The sequence below is a fragment of the Acartia tonsa genome, chromosome 4, assembly GCF_053477335.1.
Source record: "Acartia tonsa isolate MP-2025a chromosome 4, ASM5347733v1, whole genome shotgun sequence".
In the NCBI taxonomy this organism is placed as follows: domain Eukaryota; kingdom Metazoa; phylum Arthropoda; class Copepoda; order Calanoida; family Acartiidae; genus Acartia; species Acartia tonsa.
Genome location: NC_137263.1, coordinates 24,759,406 through 24,786,527, shown reverse-complemented (window position 1 = coordinate 24,786,527; position 27,122 = coordinate 24,759,406). Strand labels below are relative to the sequence as shown.

The 27,122-nt window shown below is 31.3% G+C and overlaps 1 protein-coding gene across 1 annotated transcript; it reads left to right on the top strand.

The window, feature by feature from the left end:
• The first annotated feature begins 257 nt into the window (after positions 1–257).
• LOC145316539 (uncharacterized) lies at positions 258–26,271 on the top strand. Its single transcript, XM_080157111.1, has 2 exons — positions 258–2,715; positions 24,649–26,271. The coding sequence occupies exons 1-2, from the start codon at positions 373–375 to the stop codon at positions 24,982–24,984; spliced, it is 2,679 nt and encodes an 892-aa protein (XP_080013237.1). The 5' UTR covers positions 258–372; the 3' UTR covers positions 24,985–26,271.
• Positions 26,272–27,122: the final 851 nt, after the last annotated feature.

The window sequence follows — 27,122 nt, the reverse complement described above, 5'->3', positions numbered from 1 at the left end:
AATCATAACCTAAAAAAACTTTTTTTTAATATCTAAAAATAATATATGTTTTGATAGATATAATGTTAAAAATTATATTTGATTATTAAAAAAAATAGATAGTTCGCGTTACAAATGCAGTAAATAGTCCGTCGTTTTTTTTCCATTGAGAAAGCTTTGCATAGTTGACTTTCTAGTTAAAATACTACAGCAATTACTATAACTACTACAAAAGTTTGCACTGTGGCAACCTTGTCTGAATGTAACTGACCAGTCCTGTCACTGCGTACTGTACCGTGGGATGGACCCGGGCTACTCCACTCTCGAGTCAACTCTCCATTTTCTTAGGATCGCAGTGAGTATGGGACGTTATAACCACGAAAATGGTTGAACATGGAGAAGACTCATTTTTGTGCAGTGAATGTAGAAGATGATAATAATATTAATACTGATAAATTTGTTAGTGTTGCCAGTGATAAACAATTTTACAATTCTCTATCGTGCCCCGAGTGTAATATTAAATTTGATTCTGTGAAATCTCTAAATGTGCATACAGAATATCATAGGGATACATTATTATCCAAGTGGACAATAAATAATAAAACTTCATGTTCTAGTAGTGGTGTAATCATATCTGTCAATACTGCAGACTGTAAGATGGCCCAAGCTATGGGTATCCAGCAAGGTGCGCCACCTCACCTCACCTCTCAGCACCATCCTGCCAGCTTTATAATGAAGCAGGAGCAGCCCTCAGAGATGCACCACCAGCATAACAACTCAGCTCTGCCTTCCATAAACACTGACGTGTCCGACTTCTTCTACCAGTTGGATTCCTCTCCAAACCCGCATGTGAATCAGAATTGTACATCTACCTCTGCCATAGTTTCTAGTAATTGTGCGGACAAGTCCGCGGCCAGATATCCTCCTGTGTATGAAAGTAGTCAGCAACATAATCAACAGCCGCTAAATCAAAATTCTAGTTCCTACCTCTCGTCCTACAGTGGCAATTTTTCTGATGAAAACATGTATCAAAACGACTATCTGTCCGGGTTCGGCGAGGCTATTCCGCCGCTGCATGACCAGAGCGGCGAGGACATCTGGGACCTGGACTCGCACACGGTGCGCCGCTACAACCCTGTGCCGGACACGGTCAGTCCCGGCCCGATACCCACTACGCCGACCCTGTATGGGCAGCAGGTGAACAGTGGCGGCCAGGCCGACAACAAAAATTGGGTCAGTGATTCTGTTGGCGGTGGCTATATGCAGCCGCAGTACGTTGGCGGCAATTCGGGTATTGTAGGCGGTGGCAACAGTCTTGTCCATCCCGGGCCAGCTGTCTCGCCGGGTATCGGCGGACCTTGGATAGGCGGCTCATTACCTCTCAAAAATCAAAATGTAGAATCAAAACGGCCGAAATCTTATCAGTGCGAAGCTTGTGATAAATGGTTTACCAGTTCTGGACACTTGAAAAGACACTTTAACACTACTCTACACAAGAACGCCATGAAACAGAAAGGCGACGTTGGCTTCATTGACGGCCTCAACGGTGGTTCTTTTTCAATCCCGTCCGTAGAGAGTCGGGGCGCCCCCTCGCCTTGCATGTCACTCGGTGACGAATCCAGTCAAAGTTCCGTGTGTGACGAGTTGTCAGGGCAGACCCTGCAGTCCAACCTGACCCCCTCCAGCACTCCGGGCCCTGTGATCAGTAACCTTACATTCATTCCCTCCTCCTCCACAACGTCCTGCAACGGCAACATGTCGCCTCTGTCAAATACCTCAACGTCGAACGTGGTGAACGTGTCACCCACAGGTCAGTTGTTATCCCCTCCGCCCAGCTCTTTAGGCCTACCAGAAACGGAGTCGTCGCCGCTCAGTGGCCTTACTCACTTGGTTGGTAGTGGCGGTGGAAGTATCCAGCCTCCCTTGACCCCACAGCCGCCTGCTAATTCTCCTTTGACGCCTGGCAGCAGCTGCGGCGGTATCTCGTCCTCGCCTAACGGCAACAACAGCATGAATAGCAATAGTTCTCCCGCCCACAAGTCAAGGTTTTCACCTTTCCGCTCCGGTCCCGTCACAACTAGTAGTTATAGTAATAAAGTACAAAACAATTATCAAAGTTATCAGAATACATTCCAGACAAGTGTTACTGGCGGCGGTGTCAGCACCGGCTACACTGCCGACATATTTATGACGCCGAATCCTGGCTACAACAGCCGCCCCGCCGAAGTTTATGCCTACACAGGCCAGTATCACTATCAACCAAATAGTTATGGTTCAACATATGAGATTAACGGCGGTGGTTCAACCAGTGCCACCACCGCCTACATGAACCAGTCCATCACCTACACAGACATATCTGGCTATGTGCCGTCGTTAGTACAGCGGGGCGGTGCCAACCTCGGCGGGATTCGTGGTGGGGAAACAGTAAGCCTGTATGCTGCCCCCTCTGACAACGGCCGGCCGCTAAAAGAGCGCGACAGTCCCGAGGGCAGCGAGGGATCATCAGACACGCTGTCCTTCGGCGGTGGCATTGTGGTGGGCGTCAACAACACCACAACCGTCAGCGGGACCGGCTCGAAACTGCCCGAGGTGGGAGAGTTCAAGTGTAACGAGTGTAATAAAGTTTTTAACAAGATGTGCTATCTGAAACAGCACAATAAAAGTTTCCATAACGGAGAGAAGCCGTTCAAGTGCAGCCAGTGCGGCAAAAGATTTGCTGTAGACGTTCTCTATCAGGTTAGAATTACCTTTTTTATCCAGGAAATTCTATGCAATGTAAAAATAATTTTAACTTCATTTTTTCAGTTTGATTGTCTTATATTCCTTCCTGTTTTTTTAACAATAAAGTTTTCCATTGTGAAAAAGGTCGTTTGTAATTTAATATAGAATAATTCAAATTATTTTGTTGATTTTAATATGTTAAAAATGGTCTTTTCTAAAAATGAATATTTTTGTCCGTTGTTTTTAGTGCCTGGTTGCTTAGAAATTAGTTTTGAGTACAAAATGATATATATTATTTATATTCCTTTCTAGTAGTGCTTTAACTTAATCACTACCAAAATCCCCCCCCCCCCTCCGGATATTTTTAACTTTTTGAGAAAAAAAATATGTGTCTAGCCCCTGCTCAGGTACTATCCCTGTGGAGGTCTGTGAACCCTAAACTAACCTAAAATAAACATCTAAAATAGTCTTTTTTGAAAGTTGTGGTCCAAATGAAATTAAAGGGAAACTGTCTTTCAAGTTTATCATATTAGATCATAAATTATATTTTATGGATTATGCTGGAAAAAATAGAATTTTTAATAAGTTATTATTTTACACCAATTTTTCTTTTTTTGTCATTTTTATTATTTTTGAATTAGAATTTTGTTTTAAGTAATTAAAAATGAGAATTACTCCTTAGGTTCTCCCGCAATTCGGATACTTTTGATTTGTGTATAAAACATCAAATCTAGAATATTGTATAAAATATTGTTATATTTAACTACGCAGAAAAAGAAAACTATGAAAATCAATATGTTTCAAATATTTAAGTTTAGTTCAATAATAAAGAAAAAGTTGCTGTTCTAAAATATGATAAATATTCAGTTTCTATTAGAGCAGCTAGCTAATCTTAGGGTATGTTCGTATTGCTGTCTGTTAGCCTATTTCATTTTCACAAAAAAATTGTTAGCTTGATATTTTCTTTACTTTTCAACATATATGTTTAACCCAAAAAAAAACATTTAAAAATTTTAAGTTTAAATTTTTTGAAAATAATTTTAAAATATCATCAATTTATGAATCAATATTTTAAATAGATTTTCTAAACTACAATTGGGTTTATATTCAAGTTAATTTGAAATGCCAAAAAGTCGAATCTTTTTTAAAAATTAAAGAGTTAGACCTTAGACAAACTATTTAATCTATTATTCGCAATGAATTATTGAACATATAATTATAATAATAATTTTGTCTCGGCAGTCATTCTTTTTTTTAATGATGAACTTTGACGGGAAAGTTTTTGTTTATACTTGAGTTTTCAAGGTTACGAGTTAGTGCTCTCTCCTTTTCTCTCTCTTTCTTTCTAAATTTATCTATCTATTACTTTGTGCTTCACGCACAAATATCCTTATACATTTGAGAGTAAACTTTCCTGGGAACTTTGCCAGGCTTTACAAATCAGCTGTTTTCACCCCCCCCCCCCCAACACTAAATACTTCTTTTTTATCCTACTATCATTTCTCTTTTCAACCTTTTTCACAATTTCTGCCAAAATTTTACTATCTTGCTTCCTCTCTATCTCTATAAACCTCTCTCTTTTTTACACACTTTCTATCTAAAATTCTCTCTTTTTTAGGTACTAACTTTATCTCTTTCTAACTCAAGCCATGCTTTGTATTAAAAATAAACGTAGAAAATTTTGTCACTTAATTTGACAAATTGAACGCAAAAAAGAAATCCATTATAATTATGCTTTTTTGGATAAGTGTATCAAACCTTTTGAGATGAATAATTGATCATTGCTTTTAGTTATAGAGTAGCTATATGTGTTTATTGTGTAGATTTGTTTGCCCAGCGCATTTGCTTGTTCTTGCTTAATAGTATATGAATTCAACAAGAGGTACAGACTTACATATTATCCAATATAAAGTGTATAGTCGCGATACTAGAAATCTGAATCTTAACATTAATTTGTTTCAAAATGAGGAATAAAAATTTATAGGAAATGTTTTTTAATAAAGATAGCAGATTTAAAAAAAATATTTATAGTCATAGGTATAAATTTCTAAAACTCATTAAAGATCTATCTTTTAAATAGTCAACCATGTAAAAAAGTATAGCTTATTTTAATTTTATTGTTTACAAGATATATAAAAAAGAAATATCAATTTATAAACTTCAAAATATTGAAGATTACCTAAATAATATTTTCTTGTGTTTTAATTTAATAACATTTGTTATTATAAATAAAACTAATAAAATTCAAGTGTTTTTACTAATTTGAGTATTTCAAAAATGAAAATATTGGAAGCGTAGCAACTCTTATATATAATTACCGCAGGGCAATTCAAAACAAAACGTCGTTTAAGACTCTTTTAAGCCATTTAATGCTCGATTTAGATATGATACAAAATACTTTTTCAGTGTATTTCTTTTCAAAGAAAAGTTATATAGTTATTATCTTTTCCACTAAATCCATAAAGTTTAATCAGTTAATAATTTTTAGTTGTCTTATGCATAAATTTGATGTATATTTGCCGATGTAGTAGGTTGTATATGCGAATTTTTTCATTGGATTTTGAATTTTTTGTTGAAATATTAATTCTTAGGAAGATAAGGAGTTTTTCTCATAAAATTTAATTTTGACCACATTAAGAACTTTGCATAGGAACAATTTTATATATAAAAACTTACATTTCTTACATTTTTTGCTTTGCTTATATGGATTTTGTAATTCTTGTTTTAACAAATGTACAGTTTCTTAATAAAAATTAAAATTTAAGTGCATTGAAAATATTCTTATATATTATTGATGAAAAACTAATTTAAAGCTGTCACCTCACTTCTTTTCAAAACTGCAGTCAATAGATATTAATTAATTACCTTGTTTAATATAAATTAGAATTTAATTAAAAGATAGAACAAAATAGAATGTTTTTGTAAAAAATAGGTTTGTTACTACTTGGATTTTTTATTTTTAAAAAGACCTACAAAATATCATGTAGATTTTCGAGAGAGAGGAGACAATAGCTAGTTTTATAATAGCGTTTTCTTATTCGGTGACTTAACAACTTTAGGGCCTTTAGTAAATTTTGATTGGTTGATACATTAAGTTGTTTGTTCAAACGTTTCAACCCCTTACTTTAATCTACAGAATGGGTATCTTGAAAACTATTATGGTGGATGTACATCAATTTATCGGCCATTGTCTTTATCCCTTTAGATCCCTCCGATTTTCAAATAGTGCTTTCAATCTCATAGATTTATTTTCATAGTAGATCTTTATAGCTAACCAATTCTTAATATCATAAATATTTTTTTCTGTAATGTAAATGTATGAAAAATAAGGTAAAATTTTAAGTAATCAGATAAATTGAAATATTTCTAAAGATTCCATGAAATCATTAGGAAAAATTTTCTAAAATTTGCTCGCAGAAACAGAAAGTTAGATTTACCAAAAAAACTATTTTATTTTGAAAAGCTTCGAGATTTAAAAAAATACATTTAAATGTATTTGATTTTATGTGTATTTGCAGGGAAACTTCGTTCTTACAGATCGCCACCGAAGGACGTATAGCCATTCCATATTATATTATATTCGCTACTAAAAATTAAATTAAATATTTATCCGTTTGTTCATGGCATTTTTAGATGTTAATGTTGCAAGATATGTAAACGGAAATTCTTTTTAATAAGATTGATTGTGCTACATTTCTGTCAAAACAAGTAAGATTATGTCAATACGAAGCACAGCTGTGAAAACATTATTTTGTTTCACCAAAGCACGAATGAAATTTTGATTTTAAGATATATCATACCTTCAAAATCAACATAAACGGCTCTATATGAATAACTTTAACTTAATATAGACAAACAGTGCATTTTAATTATAAAGATAACTTTGATAACAGATTTTTGAATAGACTGAGTATATATGTTTATAGAAAAGCTTCACTCTTTAACTAAATAGTAAATATAGAGTTTAATTAAGATTGAACAGGGATATGAGATTTGTATATAGGGTTTTAACTAATATTTCAAAAGTTGAAATCGAAATTATATAATTTTGCTATCTATTGAGGAACAAACGTGAAAAAAATAAACACCTGAAAAAAGCATTAAACTTTTAAGAACATGAATACATTCTTTCCCAAATTGTTTTCTTCAATTTTTAATGTTATTTTTTTCAGTTAGAAGCAGAGAGTTGAAAATGTCCTTTAAAAAATTGTCGTCTAAATTCAAGGTCATGAAGTCATTAAGGAATAATCCCTTTCATTTAAAGTGAAGCTTTTTGCCCCCCCCCCCCCCTTCCCCATCTTATCCTTTCCAGATTTAAGGAGTTTTAAAACAAAAGGCTACTAATGACCCATGCGGGACTTAAACAAAAAATTTAGACTGGTTACCTATTAATTAAGGTTTTTAAAACAATTTTTGGGATATTGATTCATTTAATTGCAGTTTGTTTAAAATTGCATAAAAAAGTAAGTTTCTTTAAATTCGTTAAAATGAGAAAGGTTAATTTTAGGTTTTAGTGTTTTGACTTTAAATATTTCCCCCATTTAAATGTAAAGTTAATCATAGTAAAATTTTAGATTTTCTTTACGTTATTTTAAAAACTATCTTAAAAGGAATGTATGAATTAAAATATTGTACATAGTTTAAATGAAATTGATCTATTAATAATATTATCCTTAAGAAAGCTTTGTTTTTTCCTCTTTAAATACAAACCTCCCCCTTTGTTTCTTTATTTGACCAGACCTTCCCCACTCACCCACTCCCTTTTAGTTTTCTTTCCCAATTTAAAATGTGGTTATCACAGCAAAGAAATATTTAATTTTAGATTTTTACTAAAAAATGAATTTGTTAAAGTCAGGGGCGTCCAAGCTTTTTCATTTTGGGGGGGAATAATCTTTATATCATAGAGAGAAGCTTTTTTATTTGGGGGGGGGGGGAATTTGAAAATCCAAAATTTGATTAGATTAGATTAGATTAGATTTATTATTCTTGGGTGTACATACATAGAAAAAAAACAACAAAATAATAAATGAATTAAATGAATATTATATACATTTATATATACAGTCAAATTTTATTGATATGATTAATTTATAAAAAAATTTTCTTCCCAAATGGCAGTTTCCTAAAAACTAGGAAGTATGCAGTAATGTGTATTCACACATTGTTTTCATACAGGCCATATAAATAAGACAAAAAAAATAGAAAAAAAGATAATAAGCAATAAATAAAATCATATTGGAGAGGAAAGAATGATAATAGGAAGGATTGATTAGGACATACAAGTCTCACACCATTATTGCAATAATAGAAATTAAAAAAAATTTTAACAAATAGATTTTGATTGATTTATCAGATTTCAAACAATATTGAAAAGAAATATAATTTTATCTACATTCTTGACATAATGGGTTGTTACACACTAAAGTTAAGCTTGATAACAAAGATTCTTTTAGATTTTTTATAAATTTTTTTCTTGATTGATTGTGGGTTAATAAATCATTATTACAATGGTTATTCCATAATTCTTGGAAATGATACTTAGGAAATCTTTCAATAGATTTAAACTTCGGTTTTTTAACATCAAACATATTAGAGTTTCTAAGATTTCTGGTATGTAATTGATTACGGCGAAGCCATGTACCTTGAAAGGAACTTGGTAGCTTACTGTTTATAAAATCATACATAAATAATAATTTCAAATAATTAGCTGATTCATGTAAAGGAAGGACATTCATTTTTTTAAATAAAGGCATTGTGTGTGAGATGTGTTTCTTACTAAAAACAATTCTTATTGCCTTTTTTTGCAATTTAATTAATGGGTCCATAGTAGATTTTAGACCACAACTCCAGGCAGGTAAACAGTAAAGTAAATGACTATTTATAAGTGAGTGAAAAAGCATTTTTTTGCTATCTAAATTCAGTATATGTTTAGCTCTATTTATAAGAAATAAGGAACTAGAAATCTTTTTACGTAAATGTTCTACATGATATTTAAAATTCAAAGAAGGATCTATAAATACACCTAGGAATTTAATTGCAGGAATATTGCTACTTGAATTGACATAATTTAAGATTTTTATTTTCTCAGGATCAAACTCATTTTCATTGTTAAAGTTTAGCTTAATATTAAGAGCATTCCAATCAATAGTATTTTCATTTTTATTAAATATCATGATTTTAGTTTTATCAGGATTTAAGCTCATTTGATTACTCCTAAACCAATCAGATATCTTTTTAAGTTCATTGTTTAATTTCAGTTTTATCTCTGTAAAGTTTTTACCAGAAATTAAAAAATTACTGTCATCAGCAAATAATAGGGTAAATAAATCAGTACAGTTTTTAAGATCATTTATGTAGATTAAAAATAGAATTGGTCCTAAAATAGAGCCCTGTGGGACACCTCTATCTATGTTCAGCTTTGTTGAGTCAGTGTTGTTTACATGTACAAATTGCTGTCTATTACTTAAATAATTTTTAAACCATTCAAGTTCAACGCCATTAATGCCAATTTTTGACAACTTTTTAATTAAAATAGAGTGTGGAATTGTATCAAAACATTTTGCAAGATCACAGAAGACTCCAATTACAGTTTTATTATCATTTTTTGCTTCAGCTATATAATTTAAGAGGTGTTGGGGTGGGGGGGGGTGGTAATCACCCCATTACCCCCCCCCCCCTTGGATGTCTATGGTTAAAGTGTAAGGTGATTTAAAAATAGTCGTGCATATATACTAATTTAATATCAAATTTGATTTTCACTTTATTACAATCAAATTTAAAATGATCTTTTTATGACTTGGCTAAAAAACTTAAAAACATTTATGATTTCAATTTAATAGTTATAGATAATAGTTTCTTTAAGTATTTTTTTAACAACAATAATAAGAGGAACTAATGAAATTTGCCTTAGCCTTTACTAACTTTTTGGCAGTGGATTGTACAGAAATTTTCAGAACGGTCTAAAAAATGAAAAATAGGTGAAGACAGCCCTTTCATTTCTTGTTTCAGTGTAGCGTAAACACCCACCTCCAGCACGCCCCTAGATAAAGGCAAAACGGACATAAAAACACATTCTTAATTAATTTTGCCACTTTTACTGTTAGCTATGTAGAACCCACACTGTTTTCTATGTGGTGTGTTTGATCTTCTGACTGAACTAAACAATGTTTGTAATCTACTAAAGTTTCTTTTCAAACCTCAAAGAGAATAAAAACAATAAAAACAAATCTTGTTTCGCCAGCAGAAATTGAAATATAGGAAATAGGAAAATTAAAAAGGACAAAGGTGGAGTTAAATTAATTTAATTTATTATGAGTTGTTTGTGTGTGTGTTGGGGGGTTTAATTATTTTAATTAAAAATTTATTCATAAATCATTGCTTACTTTAATTATTAACTTGTTTACTGTTTAACTGTTTTGCATTATTAAATTAAAGTTGCTGCACCCCTAGCCTATTGGAGCTTACCAGCTTCTGTTTATATGACAGAATTAACATAGTAGCCTTAAACCTTGCCATTACCTTTATTTTCTGAAAGTTGTCGTTTTTAACTGTTTCAAATCTTTTAATGAACACACAGTATTTTAAATTTAGTATGTTTTTCAACCTATTTTTAAAAAAAATGACACTATTCTAAGACATGAAGATATATTTCGATTTTAGCAGTCATTTTCAATTCATTTTGTCTCAAAAAATATAGGTATGAGACATTAGATAACAGCAAATATTATCAAAGGTATTAAACATAAATTTATATAAAACAAAGTCACAAATTAATTTGAACCTTACCACCAATGAACACACAGAAAAATACGTCCCTTGGAAAATGATCTTCAAATAAGATGTGATAGATTGATGACCATTAAATGTCAGTATAAAGTCAAAATGTTAGAAATGATGACGGTTTCCAAGTTTTATTTATATCTCTAACAAATGTTAACACAAATGTCTTTTTCCACATACATATTCCAAATCAAATTGATGAAAGGGTTAAGTTCCCCTAATTTCCATACAACAATACAATGACAAGGATTAACCCTATGAGCAACCCCCCCCCCCACACATCCCCCCAGCTGGGCTACCCCCTGCGGGGATGGTAATTATCCATGATGAGGTTTGTGTATTGTTTGATTTCTGGCACTAGAAGGTGTCATCAGTAACCACCCCGTAATTATGGTTAGTGGGGGGGGGAGGGGTGTTATTACATCTTGTCGCCTATTACATATTGTTGGGGCGGGGGGGGGGATAATCCTTTATGTAATCTAATCATGCCTATCAACATTAAAGATGGGGATAAGTATTTTGACAAACAAATATAACACAATATTGTAAGAAAAAAGACTAAAGCATTTAAAATCTTCTAAAATCTTATTGTTTCACTCTAAATTTATTTGTTGGTCTAAAATCATTTAAATGATATAAAAAAGCTCTAAAATTGTCTCCAAAAAAAATTATTGAAGCTATTTCATTAGTCTTAAAAAAATTACCAAATCTTTTTCAAATAATTTTCTAGTAGTTCTATTGTTTTTGTAATTTTTTGGCTTTTTTATGCAATTTCGTCAATTTTCATGAAAACCAATCTTATTCTTTTCCCTAAAGCTTGTCTGTTGTCCTTGATGAATTACCTGGTGGTGCTATTCATAAGGACGCTTCTTCTAAAAATTAGGCTTCTTACAAAAATTTAAAAAAAAATGACCAATGATAGGCCAGTATACATTATAATTGACCAATGGTGAAATGTATACTGGCCTATCATTGGTGATTTGTATTGTATGATGTCATTTTTTTAGGCACTATAAGCTGCTTCAATAAAACATCTTAAAACTCAGTATCTTTTTATAAACATAAGTAATATTGATATTGGTTTATTAAACAAAATGTAAAAACTAAATTTTTCAATAGAATATATACAAAAAGATTACATTTATAGATATGTTTTTTTCATTCCTCTTGATTTTTTTCAAACACATTTTCTGTGCTTAAATCATTTTCGGTCTTTATAAATTTTACGATTTTATAATGCGAATATAGTTTTAAAAACTTATAACTTACGCCACAACCCTAGGTGTAATTTGTTTTATTGTAAAAAGAATTGATAGAAAGATATATTTGTACATGGTGGGCAGTCACTTCCGCAAATATCATTAATACAGCAAAAACAGTCTCTTCCCTTTATCGCCAAACTATCATCTCTTATTATTTGCTATTGTGTCTTTTGCGAACATGAAGCACTATGCCAATTTGATGGTCTAGGACAAATGCAGGAGTGACTAACGTCGCAGAGGACACTTAACCTAACCTATTTTAAACCATCTTATAGGTATTTTTAATGCATACTTATTTGTATATTTTTTTTATCTTACCTTTCTTGTATATAATTACATTATTGATTTAATAGTTTGTCCACTCCGACGTTGGTCACTTCTGCGTTTGTCATGCGGAGTTGCATTCACACCATTGTAGATGTATTGTACGTGTATCTTAATGATTATTGGTTATCAGATGTCCAAGATTTATATCATTTGCCCCTGCTATTTCTTTTGTTATACTTGTTTCTGATCATCAGAACAAAATTTTGACTTCCTTAGATTTAGGCATAGGATAATAGAAAATATATTACTAGTTAAATTAAAAATTATGAATTTTCATCATAGACATAATATGATCATTTCTCGTATTCATTGGAATCCGGTGGATAAGAACCGGTTCTCATCCATACGAAAAAACTATGTCTAGCATCGTATTATATCCAGCTTTCTACGAATATAAAAATGTATAATCATAAGATTTTAATCTTAAAATTGTACATTCTATATCCGCGGAAAGCTGTCTATAATACTATGCGAGAAATAACTATTCAAGCTTTAAAAGTTGACTGCAATTTAATAGAACATTAATTTGTTTTTCAATGACATAAGCCAAACATTATTTTATTTTGTAATTAAAATTATGAACATTTTTTATAAGAAAGCTTCTTTTATCTTCCTAAACCAATCCCTGCAGTTTTCTGTATTAGGATGGGTCTACTCTAAAAAAAATGTTTTACTTTTGTTTTTTTTTGTTTGAAAAATTTTGACATTTTTAAAGATGGTTTTATTAATGGCTTATTTTTTACTTTCCAGTAAGAGAAAAAAAAAAGAATTGCTGCGAACCTATAAAATTTTAATTTCTATTTTTAAGAATGTAAATTTTAAAAGTGTTAGTATGTAAGTGAGTGGAATAATCTGCATTTTTACAAGTCACAGTTCATCCTATCATCATGATAACATCAATTATTTTCAATATTTGTAAGAAGTGTACTTTTTAAGGATATTTCAAATTAGAAAGGGTCGCATGAGCATTTTAATCCAAGCCGTAGTTACTGCTTTGGGCTGATCCTAGCCTTATAAGACAGCTTTTCGCGGATATTTAAATGAAAAAAGATTAAAACTAGTTTAATCTTAAGAACCGGGCTAAAAAACTGTTTATGATTTTATGATTGTTATTTTAATATTCGTGAAAAATTGTCTTTGATATGATGTTGTACAATGTACATGGCTGAGAACTGGTTCTAATCCAGCGGATATCAATCTGTTTCGAAGCAATACTGGAAAAGACTTACCAACATAGTCGTGTCTAGTGGTTGCAATTATAAGTTCATTGCCTCATAAATCTTTAAAATATTTTGGGCGGTCAGTTAGCCCCTAATTTTAGGCACCCCTTTAATTTATCTTACTATAGAAGACATGTTCATGTTACATGTATACTAAAGTGTTAAAGTATGCCACTTACACGTGGACTCAACTTCAATATAATTTATCCAATCATAATTTTAAATCAAACCCCTTTCTAGCATAAAACCTGCTCGGGGATAATAGATAATACCCGACCTTTAAATTTGGTAATTTTGGACATCTTTTTGGAAAAATACAGACACTTAAAAAATATGTAGCAAGTTAAGAATTTCTTTAAAACAAAGAAATTAACACACTTACATCTTAAGGCTTACTTATGTGTATTCTACAAATCTGATATGTATTGTTCCAAATTGTACTAGGTATCAACATTTGATTATCAGCGGCTGATAGGTTAATTCTAGAATTTAAAAACTTGGTTGACGTACGGACGTAGATCTTAATTGTAGAAATTTTTTTTTGCTTACAGGCTTTTTAAGTTTACAATAACATTTTTGACTATATTCAATACCTTACTATTTATTGAATGGAAAATATTCCAGTGTTTATGAATATGTTGATTTATGCCAAATTCTTATAAAAAGATTCAAAATTGATGTTTTATTTTCATAGACGAGAGGTAAAAGGGGGAGAAAAAAAAGTAAAAAGGAAAGAAAAGTGTTTTGGCAAGAAAAGGAGAGAGAGAGAAAAGGTATAGAAAATAGATTTATTACCCCCAGATAGTCAATCAGACACAAAATTCGGTCCGTCTTATAAAGAAATTTCTGGAAGAATTTTTAGGATGATTTAAGCTTTATATTTAGAAATTAAACGATTCAAAGCTGACTTTTTATATAAATCAAAAGAAAAAATATCTGCCCTTGCTTACTTAAATGGGCAAATGGATATATTATTACCTGGATCTTACACTAGGTTTTCATCTTCTCTACTAAAGTGAAACTCGTAGCAAGCTAAATTAACGACACCCCTCATTCATTACCTCCCTTCCTATACTGGATGAACCAACTGACAAATAAATGAAGTCCATGTTAACATCCTAAATTGATGACAATTTAATCCCTTTCATAAAATCCACGTATATTCTACAATAATGTGTAAACTTGGTGACCAATAATGTGAAAGGATTGTTCCTATTGGTACATTAAATGAATAAGGATCTTTGCATTTTATATTTATTGTCTAGAAATATTATTTGGACTACAGGAGCGTGGCCATTTCTGAATACACAACTTTAATCTTTCAATATAATTCAGATTTTAACATTTCTGAAGTGAAAATTCATGTTTTAAGAATTCAGAATACAGAATTGGATTTTATATTTCATATTATGGATTTATATAACATGTATTTGTGTATGTATGTACGTATAATGTATGTATATATTTGGGAATCCAAAATTTTGATTTCTTTCATTTTTGTGACCAAATATTGTACATTTATCATCAAACATTTCTTGAAAAATAAAATAAAAACGAGATTTTATTAAAGTACTTTATGAGAAAAGCTACTTGTTGTAAATTAAGTTTAATTAGATATAATTTAAAGTAACATATAACATTTAATTTCTAAAAGTAAAAAAAGCCTTTTTTATTTTTATCTAAGTAATTATAGAACAGATAACTTTTATTAAAATATTTTCATTAACAAAAAAATTAAGGAAAAGTTAAGTTATTACATTTTACAATCCAACCTTTTTAAGTTGAAGATGTTAAAATTAAAATGTTTAGGTATATCTTTTGTTATGTTGAGTAAAATCTAAATTAATGCATTAAAATGTAAATCAGGGTGTCCTTTCAATTGCGTAAAATGTTAAATTTAGCAAATAATCAGAAATTCAAATTATTACTTTAGCACAATAACTGCTCATTTTCTTTGCTTCGCCCGTACCATTAAGCTTCCAATATTTAAAATTATGCAAAAAGTTGTAAATTTTTTGTAGCTTAATTTTAAGAAGCTACACATAGGTCCTGTTTAAAAGTATGTGTTCGGATGGTTTTATGCTAATTATCAGCCCTTCCCCACCCATTCGGATTAAAAAGCCTTTAGATGCTCTTGGCGCAGCCGCTAGATATGTTTTAAAGAGTATATGGAATACTTTGCGTATAAAAATGATAAAATAGGGGGAAATGATTGCTCACTAAAAATCATCCCATGAAACTATCAGGGATTTAAGGGATAAGACAATCAATGGTAATAATTGATGTACAATGTGCATTCCTAATTACTATAAATAAAATCACCCTCTTCTGTTCAATATATAAAAAGTGGAAAAGATTGGACTATGCTTTGATATACCAACCAATCAATTTAAATTTTTTAATTAATTGTGATTTTTAAAAATTTTCTCGTATTCATTCAAATCCGGTGGATAAGAACCGGTTCTCATCCATACGAAAAAACTATGTCGATGCGAGAAATAACTATTCTTTTTTTTTCTTTAAGTAAAATATAATCAATTTAAAGCGCTGTTTAAAATTTAGTCTTTTTTCCAATCCCCTTTTTATTAGGGTTGGGCCGGATACTTTTTTGGCCGGATACCGGATATCCGGCTGGATTCAAATGCCGGATATCCGGTAACCGGCCGGATATCCGGCCAACGCCGGATATCCGGCAAATATCCGGTTATCCGGCCAAATTACCGGATATCCGGCCGGATAACCGGCCAAATTACCAGATATTAAAGTATTAAAAAAAATTTCTTCAGAAATTTTATATAAATTTACATAAAGTTAAACTTATTCAGAAAAATGTTCTTCTAGCTTCAATAATAAGAAAATTATAGCCATTTAAGAATTTTAAAAAGCAGAGATTTTTGGTGTAAAGTATAAAAAATTATAGAGCCGGATATCCGGCCGGATAGTTTCAATATCCGGTATCCGGCCGGATATTGAAAATGGCCGGATATCCGGCCCAACCCTACTTTTTATAGTGTATTATTAAAATTCATACTCCTCCATCAAAAGATGTCTTCTTTATGCCTAACTTTTTTTTCAATATTTTACGTTATTGGAGAAATTTCCCCCCTTTTAAAGCTTTCCTGAAAAGAAAACAAATAGCCTCAGACAAAAAATCTTAAATCCGATAGATGTTCTGAAATTTTCATCCTTTTTTTTCTTCAAAATTTTACCTACTTTTGTATACTTTAATTTCAAATAATAATGCTATATTTAAGTATAGCCTTCATAAAAAGTTTTAAAACCTAAAATTATGGTTATTTTTGTTATGCTACCTCTATAAAAATAAAAAAAGTCTTAAGATGTGTGGATTAAAATTTAGGGATAGTTAAATGGAGAAAAAATGTTCTGTTTTCAATATTTTTTTACGTCTATTCTAAGACAATAATATTTTCATTTTCACTGTAAAACATTTATGCTAATGTTATATCAAGATAAAACTGTGTAGTCATAAGTCGTTGATATGTCAGCACTTGCTTCTTACCAGCATGTCGACAATATAACAGCCAAGACCACTGATTTATTTTCGTAATAGTTAACATTTATCCTATTTCATAACTTAGTAGGATTTTTTTAACAACTAAACCAATTGAAATTTACTTTTAGGAAAGCCTCATATAGCTTCTTGGATGGTTTTATGCTATTTAATTCCTTTTGGTGGTTTTAGGCTATTTTCAGCTACCTCCATTCCCCTTTAATGCAAAATATACCATATATGCATAGCATAAATAAAAACTACATGTCAAAAATAATTTAGCAATGACATCTTGCATTTGATGCCATGTAGTTGACATTAACCATTTTATATCGAACAATGTTCCCAGTTTGTACAGGATTGCCCTATCCCCTGACTCCTGGCGCAAGGATCAGTTAGCATCAGTATGAGAAAATGGTAGTAAAAAACTGGAGGAGGGGGGGGGGTCAATAAAAGGGTTGGGATGAAAATAAGTGAGCATAAATCTTAAAAGTGAGAAAGTTCTTGAAAAATTATGGAAATTCGACCAGTTTTTGTTGTTTATATTTTTAACAGCAAAGCTATTCTATATGCAAGGATATGCTCGTATGTCCAAAAATCGTTCAGAAATGTATTTTTCCCTCCATATAAACGAATTTTTAAAGATTTAAAACATAGATTATCTTTTTGCTTCGCTACATATGGACCAAATTGTACTTGTTAGTACTTTTAAATATTGCAATAACTTATTTTTGTTTAATTTTGACATAAATTAACATTTTTAATTTATATTGTAATTAATACATTAATTTTTAAGTTTACAATGGAAATAAAGAAAAAAAGTAGTAGTAATTTTGATAATATTAATTTGATGAAACTTCCCTTTACTGGTGGTGGTTCTAATCCATTATTAAACAGAATTCGCAAATTAGTGTTTAATTGGTAATCCATAGATTATCTCTAACGATAAATAGTTATTCTTATTTATAAACTGATTATTTACCTAATATGGTGTTATAAACACATTCTATATTGGTTATTTAAAAATACGTAAATTGGCAGTCTTTTTATATGCATTGTCTGTGAATTACGTCGATCATATGTCATTAAATAAAAGTTGTCATTGGTGAAAAATTACCGACTTTTTTTTCAAATTTCCATTGGCTCTCTTCTAAAGAAAACTAAAAAGCTTTGAAAAGGGGGCGTCCGCTTGCCCCCCCCCCCCTCTACCCTCCTGGAATAATGAAATTTTGTCCTATTCCTAGCGCAACACTGTGCACGTCACTTTTATAAGATCAATTTTAAAAACAGTTTCTTGATTTGATTATCTTGAAATGAATTTAAATAGTTTTAAATGCCGTAATAAAAATGTCCTTATCATTAGGAACTGTAAAAAAAGCCACGCTCATCAAGATAAAATGTTTGCAATTCTTTATCTATCATCTATTCAACAACTCTCCATATCTCTTTCTTTCTCTTTTAGTGGCAAATCTACTCTATAATGTATAATATCCGTCTGTTTGAAACAATTTAAGGAAACGTAATTTTCTCAGCTCTTATTTAAGATGGACAGCTGATTTTTTTTGTGAAGATTCCCTATACCAATGAGCATGCAGTATACAATTTGCATGTTCCGTTAGTCTGTAGATCATGTCACATAAAGGTTTTATGATCTTCTAGTTGTTCCATGTTCGCTCTTTTCCTTTTCTACCTTTCTTTTTATGACAACTGAACATTTGCTTTATAACTTTGTTCATTTGTCCATCCATGATTTTTTTGGTGCTTTGTTTCCTATGGATGTTGTCATCCTTGTTTTTTTTTTATCCCCCTACCTTTAACTCTCATTAGATTCGCGCACACGTCTTTTTTGATGATTCTTAATCTGCATTTTTAAATTTGTTTTATTAGAACTCCTGGTGCGAGTTAAATTTGTCTAATTTTCTATTAGTGGTGTGTGTGTGTGAGTGTGTGTGTGTGAGTGAGTGTGTGTGTGTGTGTGTGTGTGTGTGTGTGTGTGTGTGTGTGTATATTAGGTTGAGTGTAAAAGGTTTATAGTGTTGCCTGGGGACGGGAAAGTTATGGTAGATTATGAGTGGAAATAGTGGCTTAGTGGCATGCTTGCTATGTACATACACACATACACACACACACACACACATATATACTCATATGTGTGTGTGAGTGTGTGTAACCTATTCTAGCTACCCCACCCACCCCACCTTAGGTGCCCCTCCCAACCCACCTGTGTAATAATCCCCCATAACTTCACCCCCTGCCCCCCCCCCCTCCTTACTCATTTCTTTTATTTTATATTCTAGTTATACTTTAAGATTACCCCCCCCCCTTACTATCCTTCCTCTTCAAAATAAAAACCATTTTTACTTGTTAGAAAAGAATCTTTTTGATGAACTATAATTAGCAAAAAAGTAGGACAGCTCAAAAGTTTTTGTGCCATTTTTTATATATCCTTCTTGTTTCATTGACATTCTAACTGAATTTTAAATGGTACCCTTACAAAGTTTTTGGGTCAGACCAATTAAATTTACATAATTTTTAGAAAATAATTCATAATTACAATGTCGTATATTTTGGAGTTATTTTTTATATTTTTCTTCTTTTAGAAAACTAATGAAATTAAAGCTATTTTGAGATTTGGAGTTTAAAATAACTTAAAAATTAAGATAAAAAGATTTTAAAATTTCTTATAGAAATAGTTTAACAGATGGAACGATAACTCTCCGTCTGTAGCTTAAGGTTTTTTTTAACCGCTGAACCGATTGGGCTCCTCACTTCAGAGAATATAGCTACTGGTTCTGCGGTAATACAAAGATATTTTCTTTAAGTAGACACCCCAATTTTCAAAAAAAATGTTAAACTTTTTTTTTAAAAATACCTTTTTAGATTTTTAGCAAAATATATAAAAAATAAAAAGTGATTTCTTAGGGTAATCTATCATAACAAAAATAAAAATTTACTTTAATGACCCCAAAAAAATTTTAAAACATTTTTTATATAACCATCTATGCAAAAAATTTCATGTTTATGTTAGCTTTTGCATAAACCTTTATTATAAAATAATTTAGTAGTTGTAGTACAGACACTTTTATATCATAAAAACTTATATCAGTGCACATCGAGGTTTTGTCTTTAAACCATAAGAGGGAGGTGGGGGGAAGAAAGGGGTGTTGTATCTAAACCATAAACTTACGCGACTTACAAACACTTTTAGTTAAGGATAGTTGGGGGGGGGGGGGGAGTGAAGTGGGTGGGTTGAGGAGGGGCTAAGAATCGTTTATCATAAAATCGATAAAGCCATTTATAGCTTGTCACCAATCTTATCAGATTTATTCTTTACACAAAAATATATATATTAGTAATATTATTACAAAATTTTACAACATTACTTTCATTTTTTGGATGATTTTGGTGATAAGTTAATCTTTATGTGATAGGTATGCCTCGTATTTTTATGTAATTTTGCTGATAGTAGAGATCTAAGTTCAAAAATATACCTAAATTTTTCATGATATTTTCTTTTTTACTTATTGATATAAAAAAATATAAAAACAAGAATGAAAATTAACTTTAAAACAAGGATGACAACATCCATAAGTAGCGAAGCACAAACTTTCGTGAATGGGACTGACGGTCATTGTTGTTTTTTTCAAATGACGGGATATTTAATTTTGATATCTTTAACTGAAAATTTTTTGAAAATCGATTAATAAACACCAAAGATATGGGGGAAAATGTAAAAAATATAAAAATAGCCAAAAACCTGCAAAAAGGCAGTCTGACCGTCATTGTTGATTTCTTCAAATGACCGGAAATTTAATTTTTATATCTTTAACTGAAAAAAATTTGAAAATCGGTCCATAAACACCAAAGATATGGGGGAAAATGTAAAAAATATAAAAATAGCCAAAAACCTGCAAAAAGGCAGTCTGACCGTCATTGTTGTTTTCTTCAAACGATGGGAAATTTAATTTTGATATCTTTAACTGAAAAAAGTTTGAAAATCGGACCATAAACACCAAAGATATGGGGGAAAATGTAAAAAATATAAAAATAGCCAAAAACCTGCAAAAAGGCAGTCTGACCGTCATTGTTGGGTCTCTAAACGACGGAAAATTTAATTTTGATATATCTAACTGAAAAAATTTTGAAAATCGGACCATAAACACCAAAGATATGAGGAAAAATGTGAAAAATAAAAAAATAGCCTAAAACCTGCTAAAAAGCCGTCCGACCGCCATTGATGTTTTATAGTTAATTGTGCTCCTTAATGATGGGAATGTTGTCAAAAAATTTCAGCTTTCTATCTTTTATAGGGGCTGAGTAAATCCCATTTCCCCCATAGCGTTACGGACTGACGGACGGACGGACTGACGGACGGACGGACTGACGGACGGACGGACAAAGCGAATTATAGAGTAGCTTCGCTACTAAAAATGTTCATGTTCATCAACTATTTTTGATAATTTAAAGATTTTGATTATAATTTATGGTTCTGAAAGGAGGGTAATAGGTTATAAAGCTTATTTTAAGTAATAAATATCCCTGTAATGATAAAATTATTTGATTGTAAATCCCTTTTAATCACTGTTGATTTTTCCTGGCCTAATTGATTAGCTTAATTTGCATTATTCTTACCTTTCTTATCTTATAAAAGTGCTACAAATATGTATAAAATAACAAAGTTTAAGAAAATTGTGCTTTTTAATGAAAGCTAAATTCTAACTACTCGCATGACAAATTTAAAAGCAGTTGAGGGAAAAAAAAGCAGTTCCCTTCCTGAGATTAAGTACATCTTTAGAGAAAGGTTATGCAATCAAAGGTTCTTTTTATTCTGATTTGAATGTAAATCAATAAAAAAAATTAAGAATTTAGTTTGAAAAATGTGGATTTTTGTGGCACCTCTGTTTAATGTAACAGATTTGCTGACAATAATCCAAACCAATCAAATCAACTATTGTGTATTTATTAGAACATCTCATTTCTTTCTAAACCATTAGTTGTTTAATTTTCTCAATAGACAAACAAAGTGATTTTCCCCATAAATTTTTAATATTTAATGAATTTCTCATTTTTTAACCATCCAAATGTTTTAAAATGTTTTGTTAGGACAATTATGTAAATAAGAAATACATTAATAACATGCAAACAACAAAATATTATCTGGCAGTTATTGTAAATAAATCAATGAATGTAACATATTTATCAAATATCTAGAAGAATTTGAACCAATCCATGCTTTTCTTTTTTTCATTCGTTAATAACAAGGAAGATCTAACTACATTTGTTAGGAAGTGCCATTAAAATTATTTAGCATAACTAGAGTGAGAAATTTGATAAAACTACTCCTTATAATTTTAAAATAGATCAATTGAAAAAAATAAATGTTTTTTTTTCAACAGAAGTCAAAATAAGAATAAAATATTTGAATGGCAGACATTAAAACGTTTTCACAGTTCTCCTAAAATCCAAATTGCCTATAGCATACTAAAAAACTCAATTTTATTGGATTTAGTGTTAAAAATGTAGATTTGATGGCTTAATAAACCTTTTTCAACACAGCAGGCTAACATGACTTAAATTGCCAACGCTATTGAATAGATTAGAATTGATTTTTTGCAAAATGTGTCTATGTTGATGTAAAAATTTTTATTGAGACATCATTTTACTCTCAATAGGAACTTCCCTCCCATAGGGGTTAGGGGGGGGGGGAGGGGCATAACATTAATTTTAGTTCTTGGGGGGGGGGGGGGGTGTTTCAGCCATCTTAGAATTAACGAAGTGTGGAAAGAGAGAGAGAGAAGGTAAAGTATTGACCATTCCCCTCTCTACACAGGGATACAGATATAGGCCAATGAAAAATAAACAACTTTTCCCCACTTCTCAAAAGAACAAAATTCTGTTATTCCAGCCCGAAATGAGTGGAAATATTTTTTTATCTATTTACTTATCCCATTATACCTGAGTTTCTATTCCATTGGAAGCTGCATATTCCAGAAAATTTAAATGGGTAACTTCTTCAGTTATATGTCTAGGAATAATATGAGAGAGAGAGATAGGGAAATAAGGGGGAGAATAGTACAAATTTTACACCCTTTTCCCCATTATTCCCCCACCCCCCTGAACTTTTAAGTTACATATATTCTATATTATTCTTCCCAATTTGATTCTCTTTTTGAATAAACTCTCTACCTTCATTCATTCTCTTTCTATCTCTCTCTCTCTCCTTTCCCTACTTTCTTTGAATTTCTTGATATGTTAGGAATAAAAACACTGTGTGCCATTTAAATAATCCAATTTATAATTAGATTAAATCTATAAGAAATTGTAATTTAAAAATTTCAAAGTGATCTAAAAAAAAGCATTTTCTAATTTACAGTCAAAATTTCAACCTAACCTTTCAAAGATGAAACTGTTGAAAACCTGATTCATAATTTCTGATATTTAAACCAAACTTAGATAATAATTAAAACATAATTTATAATCCCTAATTTTAATTTTAAAAAGAAAAAGTTATCTTACACCCAAAAGGGGAAAAATCTAAACTACGTAATCTAGTAGTATTTAAAAAAAAAAAATTTGCCAGTTGTATTACTTTTAAACAAAACTTAGATATTAAATATAAAAAACATTAAGATAACCTTCAAGTTAAATAAATAAGATTAAATTGAGAAGTTTGGTGATGATAATTGCTAATACTAAATCCCAAAATTTATTTTAATTTGTCTAAATATGATTTTTGAAAATTATTATTAAATTTGAAAGACTAAATTTGCATAAATTGAATAAAGTTTAAAGTAAATACTGCTAAAATATATCCCCATAGTTATAATTCCCCCCCTTCCTCAGCTTTTCAGAAAAAGGTTTTTAGTATGATGGGGGGGGGGGGGGGGATAGAATGGGTGCAACTCTTTCTGTTTTATTCTCTTCCATCAATATTCATGTGTTTTCATCCATAAGACTTTCAGAGGTATACACACACACACACACACACACACACTTTCTGTGTGTGTGGGGGAGGGGGAGAATATATTTTATATGTTTGACCAGAGCTAAGATGTATACAGGGATATGGGGGAAAGGACAATGGTAGATAAATATTCCCCAAAATTGTAAATTAAAGGTACCCAATATTGGGAAGAGGGGGGGGGGAGAATGGGTTAAAGTTTAATCAAACTGTCATGGTCCACTCCCTTCCTGTATGTATGCTAAGAAGAAAAAGGTTTCTGGGATATTTTCAACTCTGCAATTTGAATTTGTTGTAGCTCAAAATATGCAGAAACTGCTAGAATTAGATTTATAGAATGGGGGGGGGGGGGGGGGGGGCTGGAGAGTAGATCAATACCATTCCAATTCCTTTTAGACACAATAGAAGATTCTGTGTGTGTGTGTGTGTGTGTGTGTGTGTGTGTGTGTGTGTGTGTGTGTGTGTGTGTGTGTGTGTGTAGGTATGGTTGTGTGTATGTCTCACACTGACCAATGTGTGTCTGTTTAAATTTTATTCAAATTCGTTTTTGATGTTGGGTGTCGAATCTTTCACACAGGACTTAGTTCGCACATTCGCAAAATTTCATTTAAATTTGTGCTGCCTAATGAAAAGAAATTAATTTTTCATCTACCTCAATGCCAAAAGCTATGTTATGGAATTCTTTCATGTATAAAAATTGAAATATTTATCAACCTTTAATCATATTTTAAATTAATGATTTTAAAAGTTAATTGGGTATATTAAAAAGTCATTTTTTAATGAGACCATTTTTAACTTATTAAATTTAAATTCCTCTATAAGCATGAAATAATAAAAATTTTAACATTTTTGTTAGATGTGATATTTTAATTTATTTTTTTATTTCAGGAGCATCTAGCGAAGCATGCCGGAGACAAACCTTACAAATGTGAGGTGTGCCCCAAACAATTTAACCACAAGACTGACCTCCGCCGTCACATGTGCCTCCACACCGGAGAGAAACCATTCTCCTGTGAGGTCTGCGGCAAAGGTTTCATCCGCGAGGACCGCATGGTCAAGCACGCCGAAACGCATAAGAAAAAGGCGGCCGGAGCAGCAGCTGCCGCCGCGCACACTGGTATGGCCACGGTGCAGGTGGGCCCGCCGCAGAGTACTGTTGTTACCGGTCCTACAATCCATGCCGGCAGCGGTATACCCGCCGGGGCTGCGGCAGCCATTATGTGACAGCAGCACCAACATCAGCAGGCAGCCTCCGGGTTCTGGCACCAGCCACACAACCAGGGCATCATGTAGCAAGATATCCTGGCAGCTGCCTGTGCCCAAGGATAACGGGTTTCACTTGCAGGAAAAGCTGCCACAATTCTGCTGAAGTTTGTAGCTGATAAGCTACCTGGCAGCTGCCTGCTGGCAGCTGTTTATGTACACCTGATTACTCAAACATCCACTAGATGTTATCATCTGAAAAATGAACATTTGAACAAATTTTACACGAAACTTGCATATAAAATAATAATCAAAACAGTAACATATATATAATATGATATATTATTATTAATATTAGAAAAGTCAGATTTTTTAATGAAAAAAAATGTGATCTCGTCATTTTTGTACTACATACATACATACATACTACTATCCCTCAGACCTCGCTGCACGATATCAATTTAAACAAACACAAGAATCCTGTAGATAAAATAATACATCACCAGATAGATCAACTACTTCATAGATGAAATAAAAGTTACCATATATTCTCTACCCACCTCTATCTACAAGAGAAAACAAGTGCATAGCAGACGCGCGTAAACGTAGCTTGTCACGTAAATAACGCGCGACGCCACTGCTTATTTTAGTTTTAGTCGTAACAAGGAGAATAATCAAAATTTATCCTGCGCTCCTTATAATATTGTTAAAAGACTTATTATATTGACTAACTGTTATTATTTGCTTATAAATAAGCATTATTATTTCTACTATAATCAAACTTATGAACATATATGCCTTATAAATATATGATAAAGCTAAAAAACTACATAAATTAGTGAGAATTATGAAAAATGTTAGTTTTTGCTTTAATTAAAGTTAAAAAAAGAAGTCATTATTTTATTTGTAATATGTTTTTGTTATGATAAAACCGGTGTGTAAAAATAAATAATATATAATGAATATTAATTCACAGAAAAGTGCCGAAAAATTGACAAAAAATGAAGAAATTTAAAGCAATAAATTTTGATATGATGATCATGCCATAATTATAAATATGCTGTGAATAGTTTTCTTTGCAAATTTTTTTAAATTTTAGAATGTATTTTTTTTTTCTTTTTATATGAAATAGATAAAATAAATAATTTTTTTTATTTTTTAAAAATACAACAAATTCAACGTGCCAAATTATATATTTTTAATTATCCTAAAATTAAAAATGTTTTTGTTTTGTTGAACCATCCTGTAAAAAAAGTTTTTAAAAAATGCTAGCAAAATTAATTGAAATATAGTTATTGATAATATTAATTTGTTTGTGGTCTTATTTTTGAAAGCGAAGCTTTTCTATAATTAAGGTCGGTCCGTCCGTCCGGGATAGAAAGCTCTTTTCGTGTAATGGTTCGCTTTTTTCGTCAATCTAAACAGGTTAGAATTGTCCTGTCGATTTCAAACTTTGCATAATGATTCCAAAAAATGTTATGTACAATTTAGGAAGCGTAGCAACACTACCCTTTATCAGAAAGCCCGTACGTCCATCTAAAACTTTCTGATTTTTATACTTTTTATAACAGAAAATTTTTTATGTCAAAATTATCCTATTCATCTGATTTTAGAAATACTGATTACTTTTACCACAAGGTACAAAGTTATAAGCAAAGCATCTCTACAATAAAGTCCTAAAAATGTTAGTAGATCCTTAAACAGTTTCCTGTATTTAAGAAATTTTAATATTAATATGTAATAAGTTAATTTTCAGGGGAGGTCTGTAAATTTTATCGTATTTAAATACCGCGCCGCAGCTACTCTAACGGCATTTCTGTCCGTCACACTACGCCCAGAATAAATAATCGTATCTTCTTTGTTTATTGACATAATTTACAAAAAAGTAAAGCCAGTAGTTACGTTTTGTTTTAAGTTAGATTTTGCGAGACCGATTTAGTTCTCCATTTTAGAGAAGCCTCACATAGCTTCTGGGATTGATAAAAGCTTTTTTAGTTCTAAATAATGTTCTAAGAATGGTTAAAGGCTATTTCCCTGCTTACTCTTGCTGTTTTCGAAGAGTCTTAGGTACATTTTAAAAGTAAGGGTGATATCTTTAAAAGTTCATCGCTTTCTGTGATTTATTTACATTACCTGTCAAAACTTCTTTTTTCTCTAAA